This window comes from Selaginella moellendorffii, unplaced genomic scaffold (assembly GCF_000143415.4).
Source record: "Selaginella moellendorffii unplaced genomic scaffold, v1.0 SELMOscaffold_146, whole genome shotgun sequence".
NCBI classification, from domain to species: Eukaryota; Viridiplantae; Streptophyta; class Lycopodiopsida; order Selaginellales; family Selaginellaceae; genus Selaginella; species Selaginella moellendorffii.
In genome coordinates this window covers 174,935-196,414 of record NW_003314407.1, presented here as the reverse complement: position 1 = coordinate 196,414, position 21,480 = coordinate 174,935, and the positions used below count along the sequence as shown (strand labels likewise).

Below are 21,480 nucleotides of genomic sequence, written 5' to 3'. Positions count from 1 at the left end.
CTTTCTTCTTCTTCTTCTTCGTTCTAGGGTTTGTGTGGATGCATGCGCCATTGTCGAGGGAACAATGTCGCATTTCGGACGTGCCGGCCCGCCCGACATACGGGATACGTACTCGCTTCTCGTCCTCAACATCACATTCAGTAAGCTTGGATCGATCGATCGATCGATCGCTCCCTTTTCTCTTCCATGATCTCCAATTCGCGAGCGATGTAATGAAATGAAAATGTGGGACTGCAGGAACTACCGCCGATGATCTCTACCCTCTCTTCGATCGCTACGGCAAAGTTGTGGACATTTTCATCCCCAGAGATCGCAGGTTTGTAAGCTAGAGAGCAAAAAATAAACCGTTTTTGTTTTGGTTGTTTGGTTTTTTTCTTTGCTCTCTTTTGACTATCTTCCATTCTCTAGGTCTGGTGAGTCACGAGGATTCGCATTTGTACGCTACAAGCATGTGGATGAAGCACAAAAGGCGATCGATAGACTGGACGGTACATGCATTGCATTTTGTGCTGTTCTTTCTTGTTTTCCGTGAGCTCCAGTGACAAATGCGCGTTTTTTTTCGCAGGTAAGAATCTGAACGGACGTAACATCATGGTTCAGTTTGCAAAGTATGACAAGAACTCTGAATCAACGTAAGTCATGGTTGTGTGTTTAATTTCCCTAGCATCACGCAGGTATGACCATTGATGGAAGGCAGATTGCAGTACAGTTTGCAAAGTATGGTCGGAACGATGAAAAGATGTGAGTCTGTTTTGGGAGGGAGGCGACACGATCCACGATTTGATCTCTCAAAATGCAGGAGTCTTAGATGATTAGATTTTCTGCGTGGCTGCTTGTTTTTCTTCCTTCATTTCTTCGCGGATCGTGCTCAGAACAATGTGCTTGCTTCTGGCAGATATTGTGGAAGAATAACAACGTCCATATGCAGCAGGTCACGGAGTCGGAGCCCGAGACGACCAAGGTTGGCCATTTTCTTACAGTTCATAGAAATGGTTGGCGGCAGCTGACGTGAATCTTTTGCACAGTCGATACAGGGAAGAGTATGGACGAGGGAGGGATTATCGCGACAACTTCCGCGGAAGAGACAGATACGAGCACGAACGAAGCCGGGACGATCACTTTTATGAGCACGATCGCATGAGAGACAGATACGAGCGCAGAGATAGACACGAACGTGACTACAGGCATCAACATGAACGAAGCCGGGACTCACACGACGTTGGTCGGACCAAAGAAAGATACGAGCGGGATCGCTTTGATGCCGAGGTTGGAAGAGGCGGCCGAAGTAGGAGCCGGAGCAGGGACCGCTATGCAGAAGATGATCATCGCGAGGCAAGAGGAAGGCCCGTCGAACGTACTAACTCGTCACCAGCACCACTAAGGTACGCGTGCATTGCCTCCTGATCTTTAGCACACGCTTTTTGAGGTTCTTTTCTCTCTTTCAGTCCTGCTCCAGCTCGGTTATCGAGTCCTGTCCGGGAAACAGCGTTGGGATCACCAAGGCCAGTGACGACGGCGAACAGAGACGCAAGTCCTTTGGAGCAAGCAAGGTAAGAAACGTCTCCTTCTGGACACATTTCTCATCTACTTTGCAGGAAAAGCGAGCGGTCTCCAGTCCGAAGTTTGTCGCCAGAGAAAAGCTACTCCAATGGAAAGCGTGAAGCTTCTCCAGGACCCGTAAGTCCCGCTGGCATCGGCGTCGATATCCAGAGCCCCTACAACACCGACCCCGATGTAAGTAGATTCCATTTGTTGGCTTTCACCAAGTAGCAGAGTCTAAAAGTTGCGCTCTTTCGGTGCAGGAGTCATAATCTCGATGCCTACGAGACGCTGTCCTTCTAGTTGTGGTAGTCATTTAGTCGTCGGAATGACACTTTTGAAGGTTTGGACTGTAGTCTCGTGTTGCAGATTTGTGAGCTTGCATTTGTTTTTCTGTTCTTTCAGCATCTAATTTTGTGCTGGGTTTTAAATAGTCTGCTGGTGGCTGTGGTGGTGGGTTCCAAGGGGACTTTGGTGCTGTACGGTGGAAACCTGTGCGGTTTAGAATAGGTCTGTACACTTAAGTTGTTTCGTTTTTCTCTTTTTCTTCCTTTTGGTCTGGACTAACTGTTCCAGCACAAGTTGGTGTTTGCAGGACATTTGTTGCAGCAAGAAATTTGTGGTAGGTTTTCTTTGCACATAATAATGTAGTGGTGACATTGTCACCCGCTCCAAAACAAGCACTCCATATGCTCTTCTGTTGACCAATTTCTCAACTCAACTGGCTTAAGTTTAAATGGTGTTGTTCTGGATTCAAACATGTAATATAATGAACTACAACTGGTTTAAAAAGAATTTCTTATATAATGAACTACAACTGGTTTTAAAAAAATTTCTTGAATATAACTGAGTCCAAATGAAAGCATAAGATTGAACCCAAGATGTCAAAAGAGGAGAGCTTTTGTCTGAAACAAATTGAGGGCAATTGGGAAAATGATCCACTAGGATATCAAAATAGTAAGTAGGAAGTTTTGGTAAGTTAAAAAGTTTATTCAGATTCATAAATCTCCTTTGAGTGATATGATTTTATATTTTATGATTGCAAAGGCTACTTTATACTCTTTCAAATATAGATTTTTCTCATGGGGCGCCTAAAATGCTTTGATGCTCGATACATTCTATGCAACTGTCCTTAAAAATATGTAATAATGATTAAGTTAATTATTCTTTTATAACTTTATTTTACCGTTTTGGTTTGCTTAGAAATATAAATAAAATATTCTTGGAAATTCTAGGATATTCTACCATCTAATGGTTGTTATTCATTTAGATTAATCTTGTTGTTTATAATTTATAAACTTTCCTAAGCACTTCCTAGTATATTCTATTTTATTCTTGATATTAAATAAGATTAATCTTGTGTTATAAATTATGAGCATGTTTATAATTATAAACTACCATTTGATTAATTAGATTAATAAATAAAAATTACACTATATGAGTGCATAGAATATAGAAATGGAATATAAAAATGTGCATGTCAATTAACCCAAAAACCTTAGTTTATATAGAAAAGTTTTAGATTAAAACCAATCATGGTTTTAATCTAAAATGGCTATTAAAATCCCACTATACTAATATTAATATACGACATTGTAGCCATACACTTTGAGTTCACATCATCCCCTCCTTTTGGAATGATAGAACATAATCAAGGTTCTTTTGTGGATGGGCTAGAATCTGGAGGAATATCAAGAAGAGGCATTAGTGAATTTATAGGTGGTGTCAATTATTTTTAATCCCTTTGTACAAAGTGTTTAAGCTATTGAACATGCATAATTTCTAGAGGATTAGCTTGTTAGATGTCATGCCAAACTTTATAAATTTGCAGTCTAACTTGCTATAACACTCAATATAGTCCCTTCCATTGAACAATGAGCCCCTTAAACAAACCACATACCATAAAATTAAGAAAATAGATTAACACCAAGTCATTCACTTTGTACTTCATAAGTGGATGATGATGGGAGTTGTAGTGTTGTTGTTATCCTATTTGTACATGGCCTAGGTGTTTAGTAAACTCTATTGCAATAAGTGGAAGAATACTTGTCAAATACTGATCCAAAAACTTAACATCAGTAGTTTATGCCAATTGCAAAGGTAAACTTACTCTATTGGTAATATTGAATCATAACTATAAAAGAGTTTATATGGTAAAGCATCAACAAAACTTTATAGCCCTATGACATATATATATTTAAAAGATGGTAAATAACCATCTCTATTCGAATGCTAAAAGTTCATGTACTTCATGATCATCTTTTTGAAGATCTAAATGAGTCATTCCACCAAACCATTTGACTGTGGATAATAAGCACTCATAAAAATGTGGTGTATCCCCAAATGAGACGTCAAAACATAAAATGCCTTAGCCATAAATGAAAGACTATTATCCAAAAGAATTCACTCTGAACAACAATATTAAAACACTATTCAATTGAGGAAGAAGTATCAAATAGCAATTACAAACACACTAGCAAGAGCTTCAATTTCCACATAGCAAGTAATGTAATCAAAAACAATAATGACATACTCATTGTCAATAATTGACTATGGAAGAGGCTCTATCAAATCAAACACCACTAACTCAAATGGACGGAAAACTACAATTAACTTTAATTATCCTTCTATTACTAGGGGGAGTATTAAGAGTTTAGCACCAAATACAACTATGCACATACCAATTAATATCACGTTGCATCTTTGGCCAATCAAAAGACTTGTATAGGTTCTTAATCATAAGAAGATATCCTATATGCCTACCTAAAATAAGAGAATCATGGTAGCTATGAAGAAAGCATGAAATAAAGATTGAAGGCACCACTAGCTATAAATAATCATTAGGATCTGTTCTCACAAAATAAAGAAAACGGTTCTCATGGTGATATTAAGAATGTAAATGCCAAAATAGTAAATCATTATTAAGTGATGCAAAATTCTCAAATCTATCGTGAAGCCTTCAAATCCACAGTCCACAAATGCCCATTCACAGTCCACAAACCAGATGAAAAATAATGTTGATGACTTCAGCAACACTCATAACAGTGTAGTGCGATTAGAAAGATGATCAACAAAACAACTAAAATACTGTACCTTGCCCAAGAAGTGTTACATATCGTTCACACACTTTGGAATACAAAACTTCAGAATATCCACAAGTTTATCAAGATCATCTTTCCCTCATGAGAAATATAATACCCAAGATAAAGCATGTCCTTGGACCTAAACAAACACTTCGACCACTTTAGTTTTAAATCAACTTTTGATAGCTAATCTAACACCTTACGAATAGCACAAATATGTTCCTCCCACATCCCCTTTGAGTGCATGAAAACATTATTGATGAAGTTAGCAATCACTTCTAGCGTATTCTAAAGAACCTTGTCCGTCATCTACTGAAAGGTTGTTAGAGTATTGTTCAAACCAAACAGCATCACCAAAACCTTATACAAACTAAATAGTGTATAAAAACTAATCTTAAGGATCTTTTCCTTGACCATTGACACTTGCTAGTACCCAAAAACAATATCTAACTTAGCGAATCAATGACTTTTCCCAGATGATCCAAGAGATCAGCAATGTGAGGAATAAAATACACATCTGGGATTGTTACTTTGTTTGATATACAATAGTCAATGCAAAAGTGAATACTCCTATTAGGCTTTGTCACAAGATGAGGTTTACACATTCAAGAATTCCGCAACTTTCGAATAACACCCTTTTCTAATATTTCCTTGATGTTTGCATATAAAATTTTCATCTCTTTTGGTGATCGACGACAAACATGAATCTTGATTGAACTAGCATTCCCAATGGGAATAAAATAACATACTGCTATTTTAGTCCCAGATGATAGGTCAAATTCAAAGAGATTGATATTGTAGTGCATGTGGTTTTGACCCTTTTATCCTATGGTGATTTACCATAGGATAAGACCACGAAGCAAAACCTAAACCCTCTTTGTGCCACGTGTCCAAAGGACAGTGGTGTGGAACATGAGTTCAGGGCCTTGGGCCACTGAATGAAGGAACAGTGCCAAACTCCCAAGCATGGAGCATAGGAGCAACGGAACTGAACCACGGAGCAACTCCCAAGCATATAGCTTAAGGAGCGAAGGGACAAGAGCCCGGAGCGATTTGGAACAATCCTGGAGCAACTAGCATCCCAATGCTAGGACCAGCACGCAAAACGGAGCCAAACGGAGTCTGGCGCTATTTCGGCATACCGGTGGCTTAACGCAAGGACATGGGTACTCCACCAACTAGCATGGAATAGAATTTGAGCTTAGACCCAAGTCGGACGCAAAACAAGAACAGGCATGCAAGCAAGAGCTAAACTATGCCTCAAGTTGGTCGGCCATGCCCGACCTACCCACTATCCTTACTATATATTTGGAACCCCCCATAGCCCCCCTCCCCCCCGCCCCTTGAGGAACACACTCTTTGGGCTTTCACCCCAAGCCTCCCTTAGTATTAGGAGTTAATCTCTGGGACAAGCTCGAAACTTACTAGATATGGAATGGCACTAGATTGCGAATTTGGATATGGAACGAACACCATTGTGTTCAAGCCAATCTCTACATTCTGTAGATATGCCAAATGAGCAAATCTGGACACTTTCCATAAATAGCATTTGGGACCGAAATAAGACTAATACAAAGGGCATAATAGCGAGGGTGTTTGGCAGACACGGTAAGCTATCATTCAGCGATATTGAGGGACCAATCTCAATACGCGAGGGTTCTTGTCAAGCCAATGCAAGACAGTGCAAAAGAGAACTAACAAGCCGGGCCAAGTATGCTCAGCTAAATAGACACTTAGGAATTCCTTCCTTATGCTCATCCGGCCAAGTACAGATGCTAAGCCTAGTTTACTAACACTTGAACAAGAGGGGCCAATAAAGGGAATTAGCAATACTAACCTCTTGCCATCGTGACAGTATGGTAAGAGTGTCCGTAAGGACTAGCCGATAGGTAATTTTCAATACTTGAAGTCACATTTGCAACAAGTATACTCCTTATTGAGCCGATCAACCACTACAATACAAAGATTGTTAGAGGGATTTGAAAAGGGAATAAATGAACAAAACAGAAATATAAGAGGAAGTAATAGGGAGACAAAAGTGATGCAAACAGAGGTGGATGAAAATGAATATAAGTGAGAGAAATGGAAGAAATATAAAAAAGTATAAGACAATGAGGAGAAGCTTCAAAGTCACACTTGGCATGATTATGCTATTACTAATCCATATCAAGGATGAGGTCAAAAGCTTAACTCAACATTATTTGCAATAACTGTAGCTCAAGCTTGAAATTGCCCACATACATAACTAGGTTCACCTCATCCCGTGCATATACATATGTATGGTTGTTGTCATAAAGAATGAAAACTAACTTTGCCACATGACACAAATGTAGATGGCAATGTGTGGTAATAAGCCAAGAAATAGAAGGTAAACTCATGCTTGTATTAACTAACATAGAGAGAATAATAGGAAACCTTTTGTTATAAAAATAAGTTTGAAAAGTAAACACTGAATAAATTGGTGCCAAGTGAATCCCTTGATAATACTCTCAAAAGAAAGATAGAGAGGTCACTGACTTATTTACGTGAGGACCCTCTGTTACTCGTGTGACTTTTTATTTTCCATAAACATCTCAGTGTCTAAACTTTCTATTGTAGTAGCACGAATAAGATGTTGTTGATGCTAAGGTCTTTACCTAGGAAATAGAGGTTGCTAATCTAAAAAACAACAATAACACCAATAAGTGTGACCAACTTTATCACACACCCAACAGCAAATATCATGGCCACAACCACATCTTCACTTTTATCTTTGAACTCGAATAGAAGTAACATCAACCTTATTGGAATAGGACCATTGCAAATAGGAAGTGGATTTAAAGGATGTGTAATAAGAAGTGGAAGAGGTAATGTCTGATAACGTTGTGTTAAATAAAGAGCATTGTCAAGTGTGGTTAAAACAAGTGCATACATAAGTTCTACAAAATTTTGATAAGATGCTGGCCACAACATTCCCAATTTAATCCGCCCCAACATATTTGGCTCCACACGAAGCAAAAAGTTTTAGAAATAGATGCCAAATTGCATCACTGACTCAAATGGCCCTTGACAAAAATAATATAATTGTTGGAAGGTATTATCACAATTATTAACATGTCTAAATTTGTATTTAAAGATGTTCAGGAGAATGCTCCAATCCTTATAAGTGGCTGTGCTCAAACCATTGTACCATTATAGTATTGTCCCTTAGAGACATATGGGAAACTACGCAAATGCTAAACATCATTCTAATAATGATATAAGGCAATTATCATAAAGTGATTATACACATCATCTATGGAATAACTTCAGCTGAACGTGAGGATTGGCATCAAAAGCAGGAAGAGCTGTACCATGTGCCATGAATATTGCCATCAACTGGGTTTAATTATTCAACTATAACCACATAACATTGAGCAACTACACCATTTGCTACTCCAAAGTTAAAGGAAGAGGCTATTATTATACCATGAAGATGAACGAAAAGAAGAAAGTAAAAAAGAAGAAATCAAAAAAGCTATAAAGAAAGGGAGATCTAAACAATACAAAAGCTAAATCTAAATCAAAATCCTAAATCCAAACATGCCTTAGAGATAATCAAAGTTGCCCCTCACCTACACCAATATGAATGTATGAAATATGGAAATAAAATACAAAAATATGAATATCAATTAACCCAAAAACCTTAGTTTATATACATGAGCAAATGGTTTGAAATGAAATCAATTCTACAGCTATCAAAATCCCACTATGCTAATATTAATATATGACATTATAGCTGTACATTTGGATCTTACAACTACTATTAAGCAAACCAAAATGTTGTTGCATATCACATAGTTAGATTTAAGACTATATAAAATATGTAGTAAAGTAATTAGTTTAGATATATCTAGATTATTGTTAATATTTTAAAAATATTTTTGTTTAGAATTTTGATTGCATAGTATAATCATATAGATATTGTTTATCTCCATGTCATAAACCCCTATAATTTGCTAGTACCCATATATTATGATGAAATTTTTCTTTTAAAGGAACTCAAAATGGCTGAAACAATAGTGTATATTCTTCCCAAGATATAAATGCTATTAAGGATAGTAATTTTTTTCAAAGTTTGTTTTATTTTTCTTTTCTTTTCCTAGTATATGCTAGGGAGCTAACACTTAAATTCCACTTAATATTAGTGCTTTATGCTTGCATTTAACTTCCTATAAGTATAGAATAGTTTAAATATAAATTAGTTATTATTATAAACTAATTTAATTTAATTAAATATAAGAAAGTATATAGTTATGTTTATTATTGAATAATATACTAAAAATGCACTGAACTGATAGTTTTAGCAAAATGTTTTTGAATCCCATATAGCTTCTAATTTAGGGTTTATATTAAATGATTTCTGATAAATAGTATATAAAACTAAATTGCAATTATTTTGTATTACTAAATATGTATTTTTATAGCAATTATATTGCATACAATTAGTATTTGATGACCAAACAACTTTATTATTGTAAGAATATAAAACTAAATTTCCATCTTCTTGTAATCTTAAAATGCAATTTTTTCCTTCAATTAAATTCTTTGAAAACCATAAGTCTATTTTACCATTATATATACCTAATTTACAATCAATACTTAAATACATATATGTTTTTTTATTTGAAGAAATTAAAAATTGTGTTGATAACAAATACTGATACGGCATATTGAAGGAACCACTTATCAACATGCTAGAAAAAATATTACATTTAGTATGTTGTGCTAAATCTTGTTGCCTTCTTTGTTGTTGACCATTAAAATTTCTAATAAAATAATAAATAAGAAATTGGCTATTTCTTACAATGAAATATGAGGCAGCATCATTTATTAAATTTTCAGTTATTTCTTGAAAAAGTCCACTTATTGATTGTCTTATAGTAGCTCCAGATTCTAAATGCCCCCCAGATTCTATATTACAAGTTTCCCCAATTCTTTGTAAGAAAAAAGCACCATATCCTATAATGGTATAAGTTCTTGTTTCTGGATTTTTACCAACAATATTTCCATAAAACATTTGTCTTGAAGGAAGTGGATTATCTGGTATAGCATTAATTGCATCTGTAATAGCTTGTATAATAGCATTTACAACTATTTCATTTATAGAATTCATATCTCCAACATTAATACTAGGTTGTCCAGAAAAAACTTTAAAATGTATTATTAATACTAAGGTAACTATTATTACTCTCATGATGTTATACATTGTTTTATGGATGAATTTTTGACTTAGGCTTATTAAGGTTCACAGCTTGACTTCTAATTTAAAATGTAAAATAAATAATTTTGGATTTTATGAAAGAGTGGAAATAAAATTCAAATTTAAAACTTTATTTTCTAGAGGTGTTCCTTAGTTTTTTTAAAGTCCTTTAATGCATCACATTTTTTCTCTCAAAAACATGGATGTGAATATTTATATCAGTGCTGTTCCACGGTCTTCTAGTGCGTTCAAGAACGTTGCAGCGGCAGTGGCAGTTTTCGAGTTCCCTAATGACTCTAGATGCTAAGAAGTTTATCTCAAGCTTTGGAATGCTATTAATTGTAATTGCCTCAAGAATAAAAAGCTACTCGCAAAATGCAAGCAGCTGAATAACTGATTGATTTTATTCTACACCAGGGAGTTGCCTTTTCAAAAGTTGGTCTCGTAACTGCTGTAACGGAGTTTCGGAGGACTCTTTGTTTACAGGAAAAGTTCGTAAACAAGATCTTTCCTCACAGTTTTGCTAAACCCCTTTTAACTGCTGAAACGGTGTTTGCTTGTACGGCTACGTGTGTATGTGTACTGAGGAGCGAGCCGAGCGAGAAGAAAAAGAAAGAATGCTGCCCTCTCTTTCTTCTCCCTGACCTCACCCCACTTTGCAGTTTCTTCTCTTCGCTCTTGTCAAGCTCGGAGATGAGATGACAGGCAGCTAATTACACCCAGTCACTAAATCCAGTGCCATCGCCGCTGCTGTTTGCTGCTTCTGGCTTGTAGATTCGAGCTACAATCCAGATCCAGGTTGGCTACATTAGCTCCAAACACGACTGCCTGACGATTGGTTGCTGTGCAGGAGGAAGAAGAGCAGCCGAGCTCCAGTCCAGAGTTTCGCGATGGCTCTCAAGAAGAAACCCGGCCCTCTTCCGCCTCGAGACGTCCACGACCACGACCGCTTGTTTCCGCCACTGCCAGGCAGGCCACAGCCCCATCAGCCGCAGCATCGGCCGCAGCAGCCACAGCCGCAGCCATGGAGGCCGCGAGGTGGAGAGACCGTGTACAAGACGGCAGTGTTCCTGGGAAGTATGATCGTCGTCGCAATCCTCTTGGTGATTCTCATCTGCATGGCTCGCTGGGACAGCATCGTGAGGTTGGTTCCAGCTTTCAGTTCCACAGACCTCCGGCGATGGATGAGGAGGCGACGGTCGAGAAGGAACAGTGATTTGCCCAGGGAGCCCCGTGATCTGGACCTCGAGGCCTCCTCCGAGGACTTCACCATGAGTAACAGTCTGTCCAAGAAGAACAGGAGCAGCAACCGGCGAGCTGTGGAGGCGCTTCCCGTTGTCAACTACTCGGCAGCAAATCTCAAAGACAATCTGGAGCTGGGCTGCGTGGTCGGAACCGAGTGCACAATCTGTCTCTGCGAATTCACCGACGGGGACAGAGTCCGGATCCTTCCCGACTGTTACCACGGCTTCCATGTCGAGTGCGTCGACGTCTGGCTCATTGCTCATGCGTCATGTCCATCATGCCGGAGAAGTCTTCACGCCCCTTCCAGGCTCGAAGACCAGCAGCAGCAGCAGCAGCAGCAACAGCAGCAGCAGGAGCACCAGTCGCTCTCTTTTTCGTCATCTTCTTCCCAGACAACCTTTATCTGATTTCAGCTCGGTTTCGGCTCGGCTAGGCTCGGATCGGTTCCGCTCGGACTTGGAAGAAACACGAATTGCTCGACGACGGTGATAAGAGTCGTCGTTAATCTTTCTTTCTCCGAGTCTGTCCCTGTCGTGCTTTCTTTCCTCCCACTGTTATGTATTGGCAGCAGATATGTTAAGACCCGGGTGTCACATCCAGGATAGCTTTCTTTCCAGTACCCCACCAATGCCACTAGCAGCACCACACACCAGAGCTGCCTCGCGTCACTCGCAATGGACACTAGAGCCGGGTTGGTTGAGAGAGGCCGTTCAGAACAGTGCATTCCCCTTCCCAGTGCTGGAATATAATAGCTATCACTGCCCAAAGTTCTCCATCCATCAGTATCATGGCTAGTGCGCTTTTGACTCTTCCAGACAAAGCCAAGTCTCATGAGCGACCACAAACACCTGGACATGCTTTGCAAACCAAATCGGTTAGATTTTCTTAAACCCGAGCACTCACCTGCTGGCAACTCCCACGAACACCACTTCACCTCGACCAAAGTAACAGACGAAATTCTATTCCCACTTCGACGCCTCACTTCACCTCGCTTTGCTGCCTCACGGAAGAATCTGGCTGCTTTCCAGATGATCGCGATCGCTGGGAGGAGATAAAGTCTTATCTTGGATAGTATCCTCTCGGGCCTGGAGCCAATCCCAACTCTGATCGACTCAGTACCGAGCACGCACAGAAAAGCAAGAAACGCACCTTTTGGACTGATTCTTTCATCTTCTTCCGAAGGGCCTCGTGCTCGGCTCTTACGCGGGACGGAACGCCACGGGTCTGGTACACGTTCTTTTGCGCCAGCTCTTCGTCAATATAGTCTTGGGTGGTGGCGAACGGGTGGTTTGATGGTATCCACCTTACTTCTTCCGGGTCTACACCCTCGGGCACAGGGTCTCCCTCGTTAAGGAACACAACGGGCCTCCTCCAATGATAAGCTTGTATCCTCCTGTTCTGGTGGCTCACGACTTTCTCCTCCGTCAAAGTCACTGGAGTTAGCCTGAAGATTTTGCCGCACATTCTCACGATCGGATTCTTACTGCCGATCTTTACCAGAGGATTGTTGAAAGGATCCTCGTATTTCAAAGGTCTCGAGCTACAATCAAACAAGAGCAACCATAAGATTCATAAAGGAAAACCAACTTACTCGGGCCTGACGTTTCTATCGGATCGTAGCTGTCCTCTCCTGATCAGATCTGACACGGAGCCTCCCACCTCGTTGCGTGATCGCACAAATTCTCTGATCAAAAGAAGCACACACACGGTAGCCACAGCTCCTGCAGCCGCGGCCAAGTTGACAGGAGCAGCCGCAACACGGCTAGCCTGTGTAAAATCCAGTGAAAAGAATTCCAAAGAAAAGAAGGAAAGAAGAAGTACCAGTTTGAGAGGTGCTGCTACAAGAGATTGGAGCCTTCCGGATGAACCAGAGGAAGGCGCATCCACAGATTGAGCTCGAACGATGAGAATTCTTCCCGGAAGCGTCCTCCTCTTGGCCACCGACGGCGAGCACAAGCAGCAATGCGCGGAGAGATTGGCCTAAGAATCACAATTGGAGCTACATTTCTTGGAAAATCTAGGCAGCGTACCGTCATCGCAGCGCCCGGAAGAGGAGCGCCCATGAAGACAATGCCCTAATCCATGAGATGTATGACGTGGCCACATGCCAGCCGTCGATGATATGCTTCCATCGACGGCGATCTCAAAACCCTGTAAGACCCTAACCCTAGAGCCCGGGGGAGCGCATTTCGGCGGCTTGGAAGAGCGGCACAATGGTATGTTCTTGCGAGGCGCTCGCTGCTCAGATCTTAGATCTCTCCCCAATGCCGACAGGTGAACGTCCCCAAGACGAAGAAGTCCTTCTGCCAAGGGAAGAATTGCCGGAAGCACACGCTCCACAAGGTCACGCAGTACAAGAAGGGCAAGGACAGCCTCTACGTCCAAGGTAAGAGCCGGAAGATTTCTCGCGAGCGTGCTCTGAATTGCGGTGAGGTTCACAGGTAAGAGGCGTTACGATCGCAAGCAATCTGGCTATGGCGGCCAAACGAAGCCCGTGTTTCACAAGAAGGTAGGAAGCTTTCGCTATTCCAAATTCCAATCGATCTAAGCTCTCTCCCTGCGATTGAATGAATGCAGGCCAAGACCACCAAGAAGATCGTGCTCCGGCTCCAGTGCCAGACGTGCAAGCGCGTGTCGCAGCACCCTCTAAAGGTGGGATTTTTCTCTTTGCTCGTCCCTGATCGATGGCTTTCTTGCAAATCCAGAGGTGCAAACACTTTGAAATCGGTGGTGACAAGAAGGGCAAGGGAACGAGCTTGTTCTAAGCGCGCGCGATTCAATTTTCCTCTCTTGGATATGATGTTCTCGAATTTGCAAGAAGAAATAGACAAGCTTTGATTACCATTACCACCATAGAGAAGTGTCCTAGGTCTTCCTCGCGAGTTCTAGGCGATGGCAATGCGGCGATGAGAGATGGGCGCGATCGATCATGGCGCTGCGAGCTCGAATCAGGTACTACTGCTCCGTTCCAGGGAAGCCAGCGAGCATCGGCAAGCCCGCATCCTTCGATTTGCCGCTGGTGGCGCGCATGAATCATCCCATCGACGCGGAGCCGGTGCCGGGCGAGGACTCCATCACCGCCATCCGGCAGCTCCTCAAGTGGCTCCACTGGGGTCCGGGCACCATCGACGCGCTGGTGGACATGAAGCACCAGTACAAGCTCCGCCTCACGCCCTTCGTGGTGGAGGGTGTTCTTCGCGCGCTCCACACCGACGTCCAGACGTGCTACGAGTTCTTCCTCTGGTCGGGCCGCCAGCCCGAGTGTGGATTCGACGCTTACAGCTGCAGCCGCATGGTCATGATCCTGGGCGCCGCTCGCGAGTACGACGTCCTCGAGAGAATGCTGGCCGCGATCCAAGACACTCCCTGCAGATACCACGTCCTGGTATCCAACGCCGTGATCGCGGCTTACGGCCGGAGCTCCAGGATCCACAAGGTGATGGACGAGTTCCAGGAGCTGGACAAGCACGGATCCAAGCCCAACGCCTACACTTACAAGTGCGTCATCCAGTCGCTCGTCAAGGCCGGGAATGTGGTGCTCGCCATGGATTTCCTGGACAAGATGATCAAGACCGGGCTGGAGCCCGACACTCTCCTCTACAACGTGGTGCTGGATGGACTGGGCAAAGCCAACATGATCGACGAGGCTTGCAAGCTCTTCGCGAGCATGAAATCCATGGGCTGCCCCGCGGATGACTACACGTATGCCATCCTCATCCGGAGCCTCGGGCGGTGCAAGCGCGACGAGGAGGCGACGCTGCTCTTCGACGAGATGGAGGAGCGGGGATGCACGCCCAGCGCTCCGGCCTACACCAACGTCATCGACATCTACTGCAAGGCCGGGAGGATCGAGTCGGCCATGGTGGTGCTCAAGAAGATGCTGGACAAGAACTTGGCACCGGACGACTACACTCTCAACTCGCTCATCACGGCCGTGAGCCGGACCGGGAGGGTCCGCGGCGTCTACCAGGTGATCCGCGACTCGAAACACTTCGCCACCGCTGCCAGCATGAATGCTCTCATCGCCAACTTGAGCCGGCGAGGGAACGTGAGCGAGGCGTGCATGATCTTCGCGGAGATGAAGTCGGACGGGATCGAGGCTGATGCTAGCACGTACGCGCTGGTGCTGGACGCGCTCAGCCGGGGGCGTGAGATCGACCGAGCGGTGGAGCTGTTTGGCGAGATGGAGCAGCGCAAGATCGCGATGAAGATCGAGAGCTGCAACTCGCTGCTGCTGGCGGTGGGACGAGCCGGGAAGACGGAGCTGGCTTGCGAGATCTTCGAGCGGATGAAGAAGAGTGGAGTGGCTGTCAACACCGTCTCCTTCAACGCCATGCTCGACTGCTGCGGCAAGGCTGGGAAAGTTGGCCTGGCTTATCAGTTCATGGACGAGATGGAGGCCCGCGGGATCAAGCCGAACTCGATCACTTTCAACACGCTCATCAACTGCCTGGGACGAGCAAAGTACGCGTCCGAGGCGTACAAGGTGCTGCAAGAGATGCGAAGCGCGGGGCTGACGCCGGACGTGTTCACGTACACTTGCATGATCGAGGCATTCGCCAAGGCTGGAAACATGGGCAAGGCGTTTGAGATGTTTGGCGACATGGAGAAGGCCGGGTGTAGTGCGAACGTTGTGACTTACAACCTGTTGATCGACGCGCTGGTCAAGGCCGGGCGGTACCAGGACGCGCGAGACATATACTTCGACATGAAGAAGAAGGGGATACTTCCGGACGCCATCACCGCCACTGTCTTGCAGCAGCTGGCTGGGAAGTGTAAGCTGTCGGGGATTTCGCTCGACGAGAACGAGCAGCGGCCATCGCCATTGTCAGCGCCATCGCCATCGTCACCGGTTCTAGAGAAGAAGAGTTTGCAGCAGGAAGAAGAGGAGGAGGAGAAGAGCGCGAATGATATCTACCGCAGTACGCTGTGGAGGTCATGAGCAAGGAGATTCGTGTCTTGGCAGAGCGTTCCATTCAGCGTAAGTAACGAGTTCTTTCGCACTTGATGTATTGTCAGAGGATTGCACAGCCATCGCCATGCGTACCAGAGGTGAGAAGCTCTCTCAGTGTTTTCTTTTTTCCAAGGTCGCTCTCTCTCTCGCAGCAATTGACCACTGACTTGGACTGACCAGGCCAGGAAAGAGGAGCATAATTTTCGTTTGGAGCTATTCCAATCAATGCGGGAGATTTGTAGTAGAGATTTGGAGAAATTTGGAAGTTTCACTGGCACTTCTCATGGGAGGAGTGGAGACGAGACTTCTTCGCGGCAACTTTGGTTGTGGTATTAAGAAATATTTGTCCACGATTGCCATGTTCTCATGTTCTCATGTTCTTCGCATGTTCTCATGCAGTCTAGTCGTGTTTGTTGATGTTTCAACCTCCAACCAAGAGGACAAAAGGAAATCTTTCCAGTGGCATTTTGGTGGATCTATTTCTGTGGGAATTTTTGTGGAGCTTTGACACCCACCCACATGCCTCACTGACTTTATCTTTGGCTGGGTACGTACAAGCAATCCACCAAAACACCATCGAGAAGAAGGTCGCCAGAGAGATTGATTGATTGGATTCAATGCATCGAATCACTGGATCGATTTCAAATCAGAGGGAAAAGAGGCCTTGCACTCCTTCAATCCGTGGCTGAGCTCCATAGCCTTACAAACAAAGTGGTGACATCGTTCGTAGTAGTGGCAGTAGTGCTGGTGGTGGTGGTGGAAGAACAACGCAGCTGCCGCTGAGTCGAAAGCATGATTTGATTGGTTTCAAGAAACAAGCTGGAGTGGAATGTGGGGCAGCGAGGAGCGGCGGGAGCGCACGCACACCGAGTATAAAGGAAAGCTCTCACTATCTTCCTCCACATAAACGATCACTTCCAGAGGTCTAGGCCTAAAATCCCTCCTTTTCTTGAGTAAGCAAGCCAGGAGAAGCACTGGTCGCAGCCATGATTCATCCAGATTCCGCGGTTTTTCTTCTCAATCATTCAATCAAAGCTCCGTTGGGTCTTTTCTTTCTTCCATAGTGTAGTAGTCTTTGTTCTACGGCGTTTGGTCACGAGCATCCTATTCGTGTCGGTGTCGCCAAGCAGATAGTCGCAGGGCAAGGGAGCTGTGAGTGACGCACTGCCTCCACTGCCACAGGCGTGCGGCGTGCCTATAAAAATCTCTCTTTTCCCTCTCTTCTCCTGTGGTGTGATTTTCTGTGCGGTGCTTGCCAGTACAGGATCGCCAGCTAGGTCGAGCTCTCTAGAGTCTAGCCTCTTCCTCTCTCTCTCTCTCTCTCTCTCTCCAAGAAAACTCGCTCGCCCATATCGCATTGTCTGTGATCGATGGCAGCCTCTTGGAGTAGGATGCTTGTCGCACTCTCTCTTCTACTCCTGGTGCTTTCTTCTTGCAATGCCGGCACCGCGAGAGCTTCTTCTTTTCCTTCTTCTTCTTCTTCTTCTTCTTCTTCTTCTTCTTCTGGAGATGGAGATGGACGCAAGGTAGGCTTCTTTGTTGGAGGATTTGCCAATGTGACTTCTCCTCCTTGTTCCAGGTGTACATTGTCTACATGGGTCATAGAATTCACGACGATCCTCAGGTGACTTGCGATCACAACCATCAAGTCTTGTCATCCGTTTTTCAAAACGGGTAACCAATTTTCTCTCTTCTTTCCTGCCAATCTCACACTATACACGGTTCCTGTTTTTTCAGCTATGATCAAGCCAAGGAGTCCATGGTGTACAGCTACAAGCACGGGTTTAGAGGCTTCTCAGCAAGGCTGTCTCAAGAACAGGCCTTCGATCTGTCAAGTACGTGACGATAACATCTTTCTCTAGCTCATGTTATCTTACGCTGCGATCGATCAGAAAAGGATGGCGTTGTGGTGGTGTTTCCCAGCATGCCGCGGCAGCTTCACACGACACACTCGTGGGAGTTTCTGGGCTTGCAACAATCGCAAGGCCTCAATCCCACCCACGAAGCCAGGAGCCTTCCTCACAGCTCCAAGCAGCAATCCAATGTCATTGTCGGTGTTCTTGACACTGGTAAGCTCAAAAGCTTTCTTCCTTGCTTTGCGATCTTCTTACAACCTCGGCCACCCGCTCGATTTGACGCAGGAATCTGGCCAGAGTCTTCGAGCTTTAGCGACAGTCTGATGCCTCCGGTTCCATCACGCTGGAAAGGCGAGTGTGAAGCTGGCGAGCTGTTCAATGCTTCACACTGTAACAGGTGAGAGATTGATCAGATCGAAGTGTTCTTCGTGGGATCACCTGTGATCACTTTACTTGGCTCGTAGAAAGCTTGTGGGAGCGAGATACTACTTGCGAGGCCTGGCGTCTGAGATGGGAGGTCCATTAGCGTCAGCAAAAGATGGTGGCCTCGACTATATCTCTCCGCGAGATGCGAGCGGGCATGGAACTCACACGGCCTCTACCGTCGCTGGAAGATACGTTACCGACGCAAGTTTCTTTGGACTCGGCAAAGGCAGCGCTGTTGGTGGAGCTCCTCGAGCTCGGCTCGCCGTCTACAAAGTTTGCTGGTCGAGTGGCTGCTTCGATGCCGATATCTTGGCCGCATTTGATGATGCGATCAAGGATGGCGTTGATGTTATGACGCTCTCGCTGGGGCCGGATCCTCCACAGACGGATTTCTTCAAGGATGCCATCTCCATCGGCTCGTTCCATGCGCTTCAAAAGGGAATTGTGGTGACTTGTTCAGCTGGAAACAATGGAGACACCAACACTGGAAGTGCTACCAACATTGCTCCTTGGATCATCACGGTGGCTGCGAGTTCTATGGATCGGGAGTTCGTTTCCGAGGTTGTGCTTGGCAACAAAACCGTGTTTAAGGTTCGTTTGTTCGAGTATCATCTTTATGCCTGAGACGATGTTGTTTTTCAGGGTGCTTCTCTTGCAACTTCACGCATGGGAGGCTCCTTTGCTCCACTCATCCTTGCTTCAAGCGCCAACAGGAAGAACTCAACCAAAGCTCAAGCAAGGTTTGAGGAAAAACCAACTTTTTCTCAAGTTATATAATCTCTTGGCTTGCAGGGATTGCGCCAGTGGCTCGCTGGATCCATCTAAGGTGAAGAACAGCATCGTCGTTTGCATGCATCCTCAAGACTCCCTCGACACAAAGGTTGGCAAGAGCGACCTTGTGCTTTCGGCGGGTGGCAAGGGGATGATCCTTATCGATCAAGCCGACTCCGGCCTTGCAGTCCCGTTTGCTCTCCCAGCAACGCTCCTTGGCCCGAAAGATGGAGCAGCAATCCTCTCATACATCAACTCCACAAAGTTAAGCTTTTCTTTGATCTCCAGGTTCTTATAAACTTTTCCTTGGAAACAGGACACCCGTAGCACGAATCAATCCCACTGCAACAGTACTGGGATCCAGACCCGCTCCACAGATCGCGAGCTTCTCATCTCGGGGTCCCAACTCGGTCACCCCTGACGTGCTCAAGGTATATGTAATGGTTCGCAATGGTTCTCCGAGGAGCTAACTCCAACTTTCGATCGATGGTGGCAGCCCGATATTGCTGCTCCCGGATTAAACATCCTCGCGGCATGGTCTCCCGGAAGCAAGCGAATGCCAGGAAAGTTTAACATCATCTCCGGAACTTCCATGGCTTGTCCTCACGTCGCTGGCGTGGTTGCGCTGCTCAAAGCCGCGCATCCATCCTGGAGCCCAGCAGCTCTCAAGTCGGCCATCATGACAACAGGTAGTTCCAAACTTTCAGGAAGAGCTTGATTCATCTGTGAACTTTGCCTGTTCTAGCTCTCACGGAAGACAACACTCGATCGCCAATCCTCACACTGCCTCACGGAAAGGTGGCCAACGCTTTCGACTATGGAAGCGGTCACGTAAATCCCCGCAGAGCTGCCAATCCGGGCCTTGTCTACGACGCTGGCCCCGGCGAGTTCATGGCTTACCTTTGTAGCTCCGGCTATGACACCAAACTCCTCCAAAAGGTAACGGGCGACAAGAGCATCTGTCCATCGTCCCAGTCCGCTCGCCGCCCCATCTCAAACCTCAACTATCCAGCCATCGTCGTCTCCCGGCTGGGCGGAGGCGTCGCCGCCACCGCCGCGTCCCAGAACAAAACCACCGCCGCCACGGTCATTGTTTCCAGAAGTGTCACCTACGTTGGAGCCTCTCCGGCGAGGAAGAACTCCGACTACTCCGCCTCTACCGCCGTTACCACACCTACAGTGTTCAAGGCGAGCGTGGTGGCGCCGCCAGGGATACGCGTGAGAGTGGTACCGGACGAGCTGAGATTCAGCTCCTACATGGAGAGACGAGCGTTCAACGTAGAGTTGACCTCTGTTGACCACACGAATGGGCGTTTTGTGTTTGGCTGGTTGACGTGGTCCAATGGAAGGCAACGAGTTAGAAGCCCTTTAGCGGTCAAAACATAGCACACAACACACATACACATTCTTTCAATACAAAGAGAACGAGCTAGGGTTCTTGGCAAGCTCTAGAGAGAATGAAGCGATTCTGGCGCACGATCGCCGGTGGTGGCAGCAGGATTCCTACGATCAATCCTCTCTCCTGCCGGATTCGCTACGAATGGCGCACCAAAGGGATCGACAGCGTTGGCGACAAGCATGAGGTGAGAGAGATCACTCCCCTCCGCATTTGCTTCGATCCCAAGAAGGAGGCGCTAGTTCTCTTGCAGCAGCAGGATTCCAGCAGTAGCAATGCTAGCGGCAGGGAATTGTTACACGCGATGCTCGCCAAGCATCACACGATGCATGCCAGATGCCAGCACCAAGAACAGCATGACAATGTAGGGCGGTGGACTCTTCTCAAGGATTGTCAGCTGGAAACTCTCAGGCGATTGGGATCCATCGGTAGTTTCTTGCAAGGGACTTGTGTGAATGGAGCAGGGAATTTCTTGGTGGATCTCAAAGGGAAGGATTCTTGTGCCAGTAAAGCTACTGGGATGGCACTCCAGTCCATTCCCTTGGCAGCCGCTTCTTATTCTGCCTTCGTCACGACCGATCGAGGGGCATCGTTGCGCAGTGACGTGTTTTCCAAGGCCGCAATCGAAAGTGGTGTGAGCCAAGAGGATGCTACTCTCCAGTGGCAGCAAGTGGAACACCAGGGCGTGAGGAGATGTGGAGTGATCGATCTAGAAGCTGCTGGAGTGGGAGAGAATGTGGCATTCTTTCTCAGCGAGGAGGATTTGCAAGAGCTACACACGAAAGTTTTGGTGACTGGAGCTCCGGTAATGAGGAGGGAAGTGGAGACGAAGTGGCCTGCTGTCCAAGAGCTCCTGGAAAGATTTGGTGTCAAGGTGGATGGCTTACGAACTCCGTGGTTCATTTGGACTGATGAACTCCTTGATGCGTCTTTGCCATCGTCGTCGATCACAGAGATGGTGCTGAAGGCTTGCGATGAAATCTGCTGGG

At 45.1% G+C, this 21,480-nt stretch overlaps 6 protein-coding genes across 12 annotated transcripts; 5 read left to right on the top strand and 1 right to left on the bottom strand.

Moving 5' to 3' along the window:
- The first annotated feature begins 14 nt into the window (after positions 1-14).
- LOC9652128 (serine/arginine-rich splicing factor SC35) lies at positions 15-2,334 on the top strand. 5 transcript variants are annotated; one of them, XR_002991249.1, is made up of 11 exons: positions 15-140; positions 238-316; positions 409-488; positions 566-632; positions 896-961; positions 1,026-1,382; positions 1,446-1,550; positions 1,596-1,734; positions 1,803-1,882; positions 1,945-2,049; positions 2,135-2,334. XR_002991249.1 is itself a non-coding variant. In XM_024666649.1 (9 exons), the coding sequence occupies exons 1-9, from the start codon at positions 65-67 to the stop codon at positions 1,809-1,811; spliced, it is 978 nt and encodes a 325-aa protein (XP_024522417.1). In that variant the 5' UTR covers positions 16-64; the 3' UTR covers positions 1,812-2,331. The 5 variants fall into 5 exon arrangements, 1 of the variants encoding a protein (XP_024522417.1); XR_002991248.1 differs by having other exon boundaries at positions 2,122-2,334; XR_002991247.1 differs by having other exon boundaries at positions 1,974-2,334.
- A 7,843-nt stretch (positions 2,335-10,177) lies between these two features.
- LOC9652098 (probable E3 ubiquitin-protein ligase ATL44) lies at positions 10,178-11,698 on the top strand. The gene is made up of 2 exons (XM_002992964.2): positions 10,178-10,641; positions 10,694-11,698. Exon 2 carries the CDS (start codon positions 10,734-10,736, stop codon positions 11,493-11,495), a length of 762 nt encoding a protein of 253 aa, XP_002993010.1. The 5' UTR covers positions 10,178-10,641; positions 10,694-10,733; the 3' UTR covers positions 11,496-11,698.
- Positions 11,648-13,202, bottom strand: LOC9652127 (protein MULTIPLE CHLOROPLAST DIVISION SITE 1). Of its 3 annotated transcripts, none has more exons than XR_002991250.1 (6): positions 13,119-13,202; positions 12,910-13,068; positions 12,680-12,855; positions 12,238-12,628; positions 11,992-12,173; positions 11,648-11,945 (listed from the first exon to the last, which is right to left on the bottom strand). XR_002991250.1 is itself a non-coding variant. In XM_024666658.1 (5 exons), exons 1-5 carry the CDS (start codon positions 13,149-13,151, stop codon positions 12,090-12,092), a joined length of 843 nt encoding a protein of 280 aa, XP_024522426.1. In that variant the 5' UTR covers positions 13,152-13,202; the 3' UTR covers positions 11,944-12,089. The 3 variants fall into 3 exon arrangements, 1 of the variants encoding a protein (XP_024522426.1); XR_002991251.1 differs by having other exon boundaries at positions 11,648-11,936; XM_024666658.1 differs by having other exon boundaries at positions 11,944-12,173.
- Positions 13,203-13,209: 7 nt separating this feature from the next.
- Positions 13,210-13,941, top strand: LOC9652126 (60S ribosomal protein L44). Its single transcript, XM_002992963.2, has 5 exons — positions 13,210-13,304; positions 13,363-13,474; positions 13,530-13,597; positions 13,666-13,740; positions 13,794-13,941. The coding sequence occupies exons 1-5, from the start codon at positions 13,302-13,304 to the stop codon at positions 13,851-13,853; spliced, it is 318 nt and encodes a 105-aa protein (XP_002993009.1). The 5' UTR covers positions 13,210-13,301; the 3' UTR covers positions 13,854-13,941.
- A 1-nt stretch (position 13,942) lies between these two features.
- LOC9652125 (pentatricopeptide repeat-containing protein At1g51965, mitochondrial) lies at positions 13,943-16,406 on the top strand. The gene has a single exon (XM_024666654.1). It carries the CDS (start codon positions 14,018-14,020, stop codon positions 16,028-16,030), a length of 2,013 nt encoding a protein of 670 aa, XP_024522422.1. The 5' UTR covers positions 13,943-14,017; the 3' UTR covers positions 16,031-16,406.
- Positions 16,407-17,162: 756 nt separating this feature from the next.
- Positions 17,163-20,971, top strand: LOC9652124 (subtilisin-like protease SBT5.3). The gene is made up of 12 exons (XM_024666653.1): positions 17,163-17,568; positions 17,622-17,716; positions 17,780-17,877; positions 17,935-18,111; positions 18,184-18,295; positions 18,363-18,915; positions 18,967-19,064; positions 19,117-19,359; positions 19,412-19,526; positions 19,592-19,784; positions 19,841-20,678; positions 20,734-20,971. The coding sequence occupies exons 1-11, from the start codon at positions 17,413-17,415 to the stop codon at positions 20,479-20,481; spliced, it is 2,481 nt and encodes an 826-aa protein (XP_024522421.1). The 5' UTR covers positions 17,163-17,412; the 3' UTR covers positions 20,482-20,678; positions 20,734-20,971.
- The last annotated feature ends 509 nt before the right edge of the window (positions 20,972-21,480 follow it).

What these genes read in the sequence shown, in the direction of transcription:
- LOC9652128 (XM_024666649.1), top strand. Translation starts at nt 65, where the DNA reads ATGTCGCATTTCGGACGTGCCGGCCCGCCCGACATACGGGATACGTAC. An exon ending in GGCGATCGATAGACTGGACG is followed by an intron (nt 489 to 565) that starts GTACATGCATTG and finishes TTTTTTTCGCAG; the next exon opens with GTAAGAATCTGAACGGACGT. An exon ending in CGGAGCCCGAGACGACCAAG is followed by an intron (nt 962 to 1,025) that starts GTTGGCCATTTT and finishes TCTTTTGCACAG; the next exon opens with TCGATACAGGGAAGAGTATG.
- LOC9652098 (XM_002992964.2), top strand. Translation starts at nt 10,734, where the DNA reads ATGGCTCTCAAGAAGAAACCCGGCCCTCTTCCGCCTCGAGACGTCCAC.
- LOC9652127 (XM_024666658.1), bottom strand. Translation starts at nt 13,151, where the DNA reads ATGGGCGCTCCTCTTCCGGGCGCTGCGATGACG. An exon ending in TTCCGGGCGCTGCGATGACG is followed by an intron (nt 13,069 to 13,118) that starts GTACGCTGCCTA and finishes TGTGATTCTTAG; the next exon opens with GCCAATCTCTCCGCGCATTG. An exon ending in GATAGAAACGTCAGGCCCGA is followed by an intron (nt 12,629 to 12,679) that starts GTAAGTTGGTTT and finishes GTTTGATTGTAG; the next exon opens with CTCGAGACCTTTGAAATACG.
- LOC9652126 (XM_002992963.2), top strand. An exon ending in GGACAGCCTCTACGTCCAAG is followed by an intron (nt 13,475 to 13,529) that starts GTAAGAGCCGGA and finishes TGAGGTTCACAG; the next exon opens with GTAAGAGGCGTTACGATCGC. An exon ending in AGCCCGTGTTTCACAAGAAG is followed by an intron (nt 13,598 to 13,665) that starts GTAGGAAGCTTT and finishes GAATGAATGCAG; the next exon opens with GCCAAGACCACCAAGAAGAT.
- LOC9652125 (XM_024666654.1), top strand. Translation starts at nt 14,018, where the DNA reads ATGGCGCTGCGAGCTCGAATCAGGTACTACTGCTCCGTTCCAGGGAAG.
- LOC9652124 (XM_024666653.1), top strand. Translation starts at nt 17,413, where the DNA reads ATGGCAGCCTCTTGGAGTAGGATGCTTGTCGCACTCTCTCTTCTACTC. An exon ending in AATGCTTCACACTGTAACAG is followed by an intron (nt 18,296 to 18,362) that starts GTGAGAGATTGA and finishes CTTGGCTCGTAG; the next exon opens with AAAGCTTGTGGGAGCGAGAT. An exon ending in TCAACCAAAGCTCAAGCAAG is followed by an intron (nt 19,065 to 19,116) that starts GTTTGAGGAAAA and finishes CTTGGCTTGCAG; the next exon opens with GGATTGCGCCAGTGGCTCGC.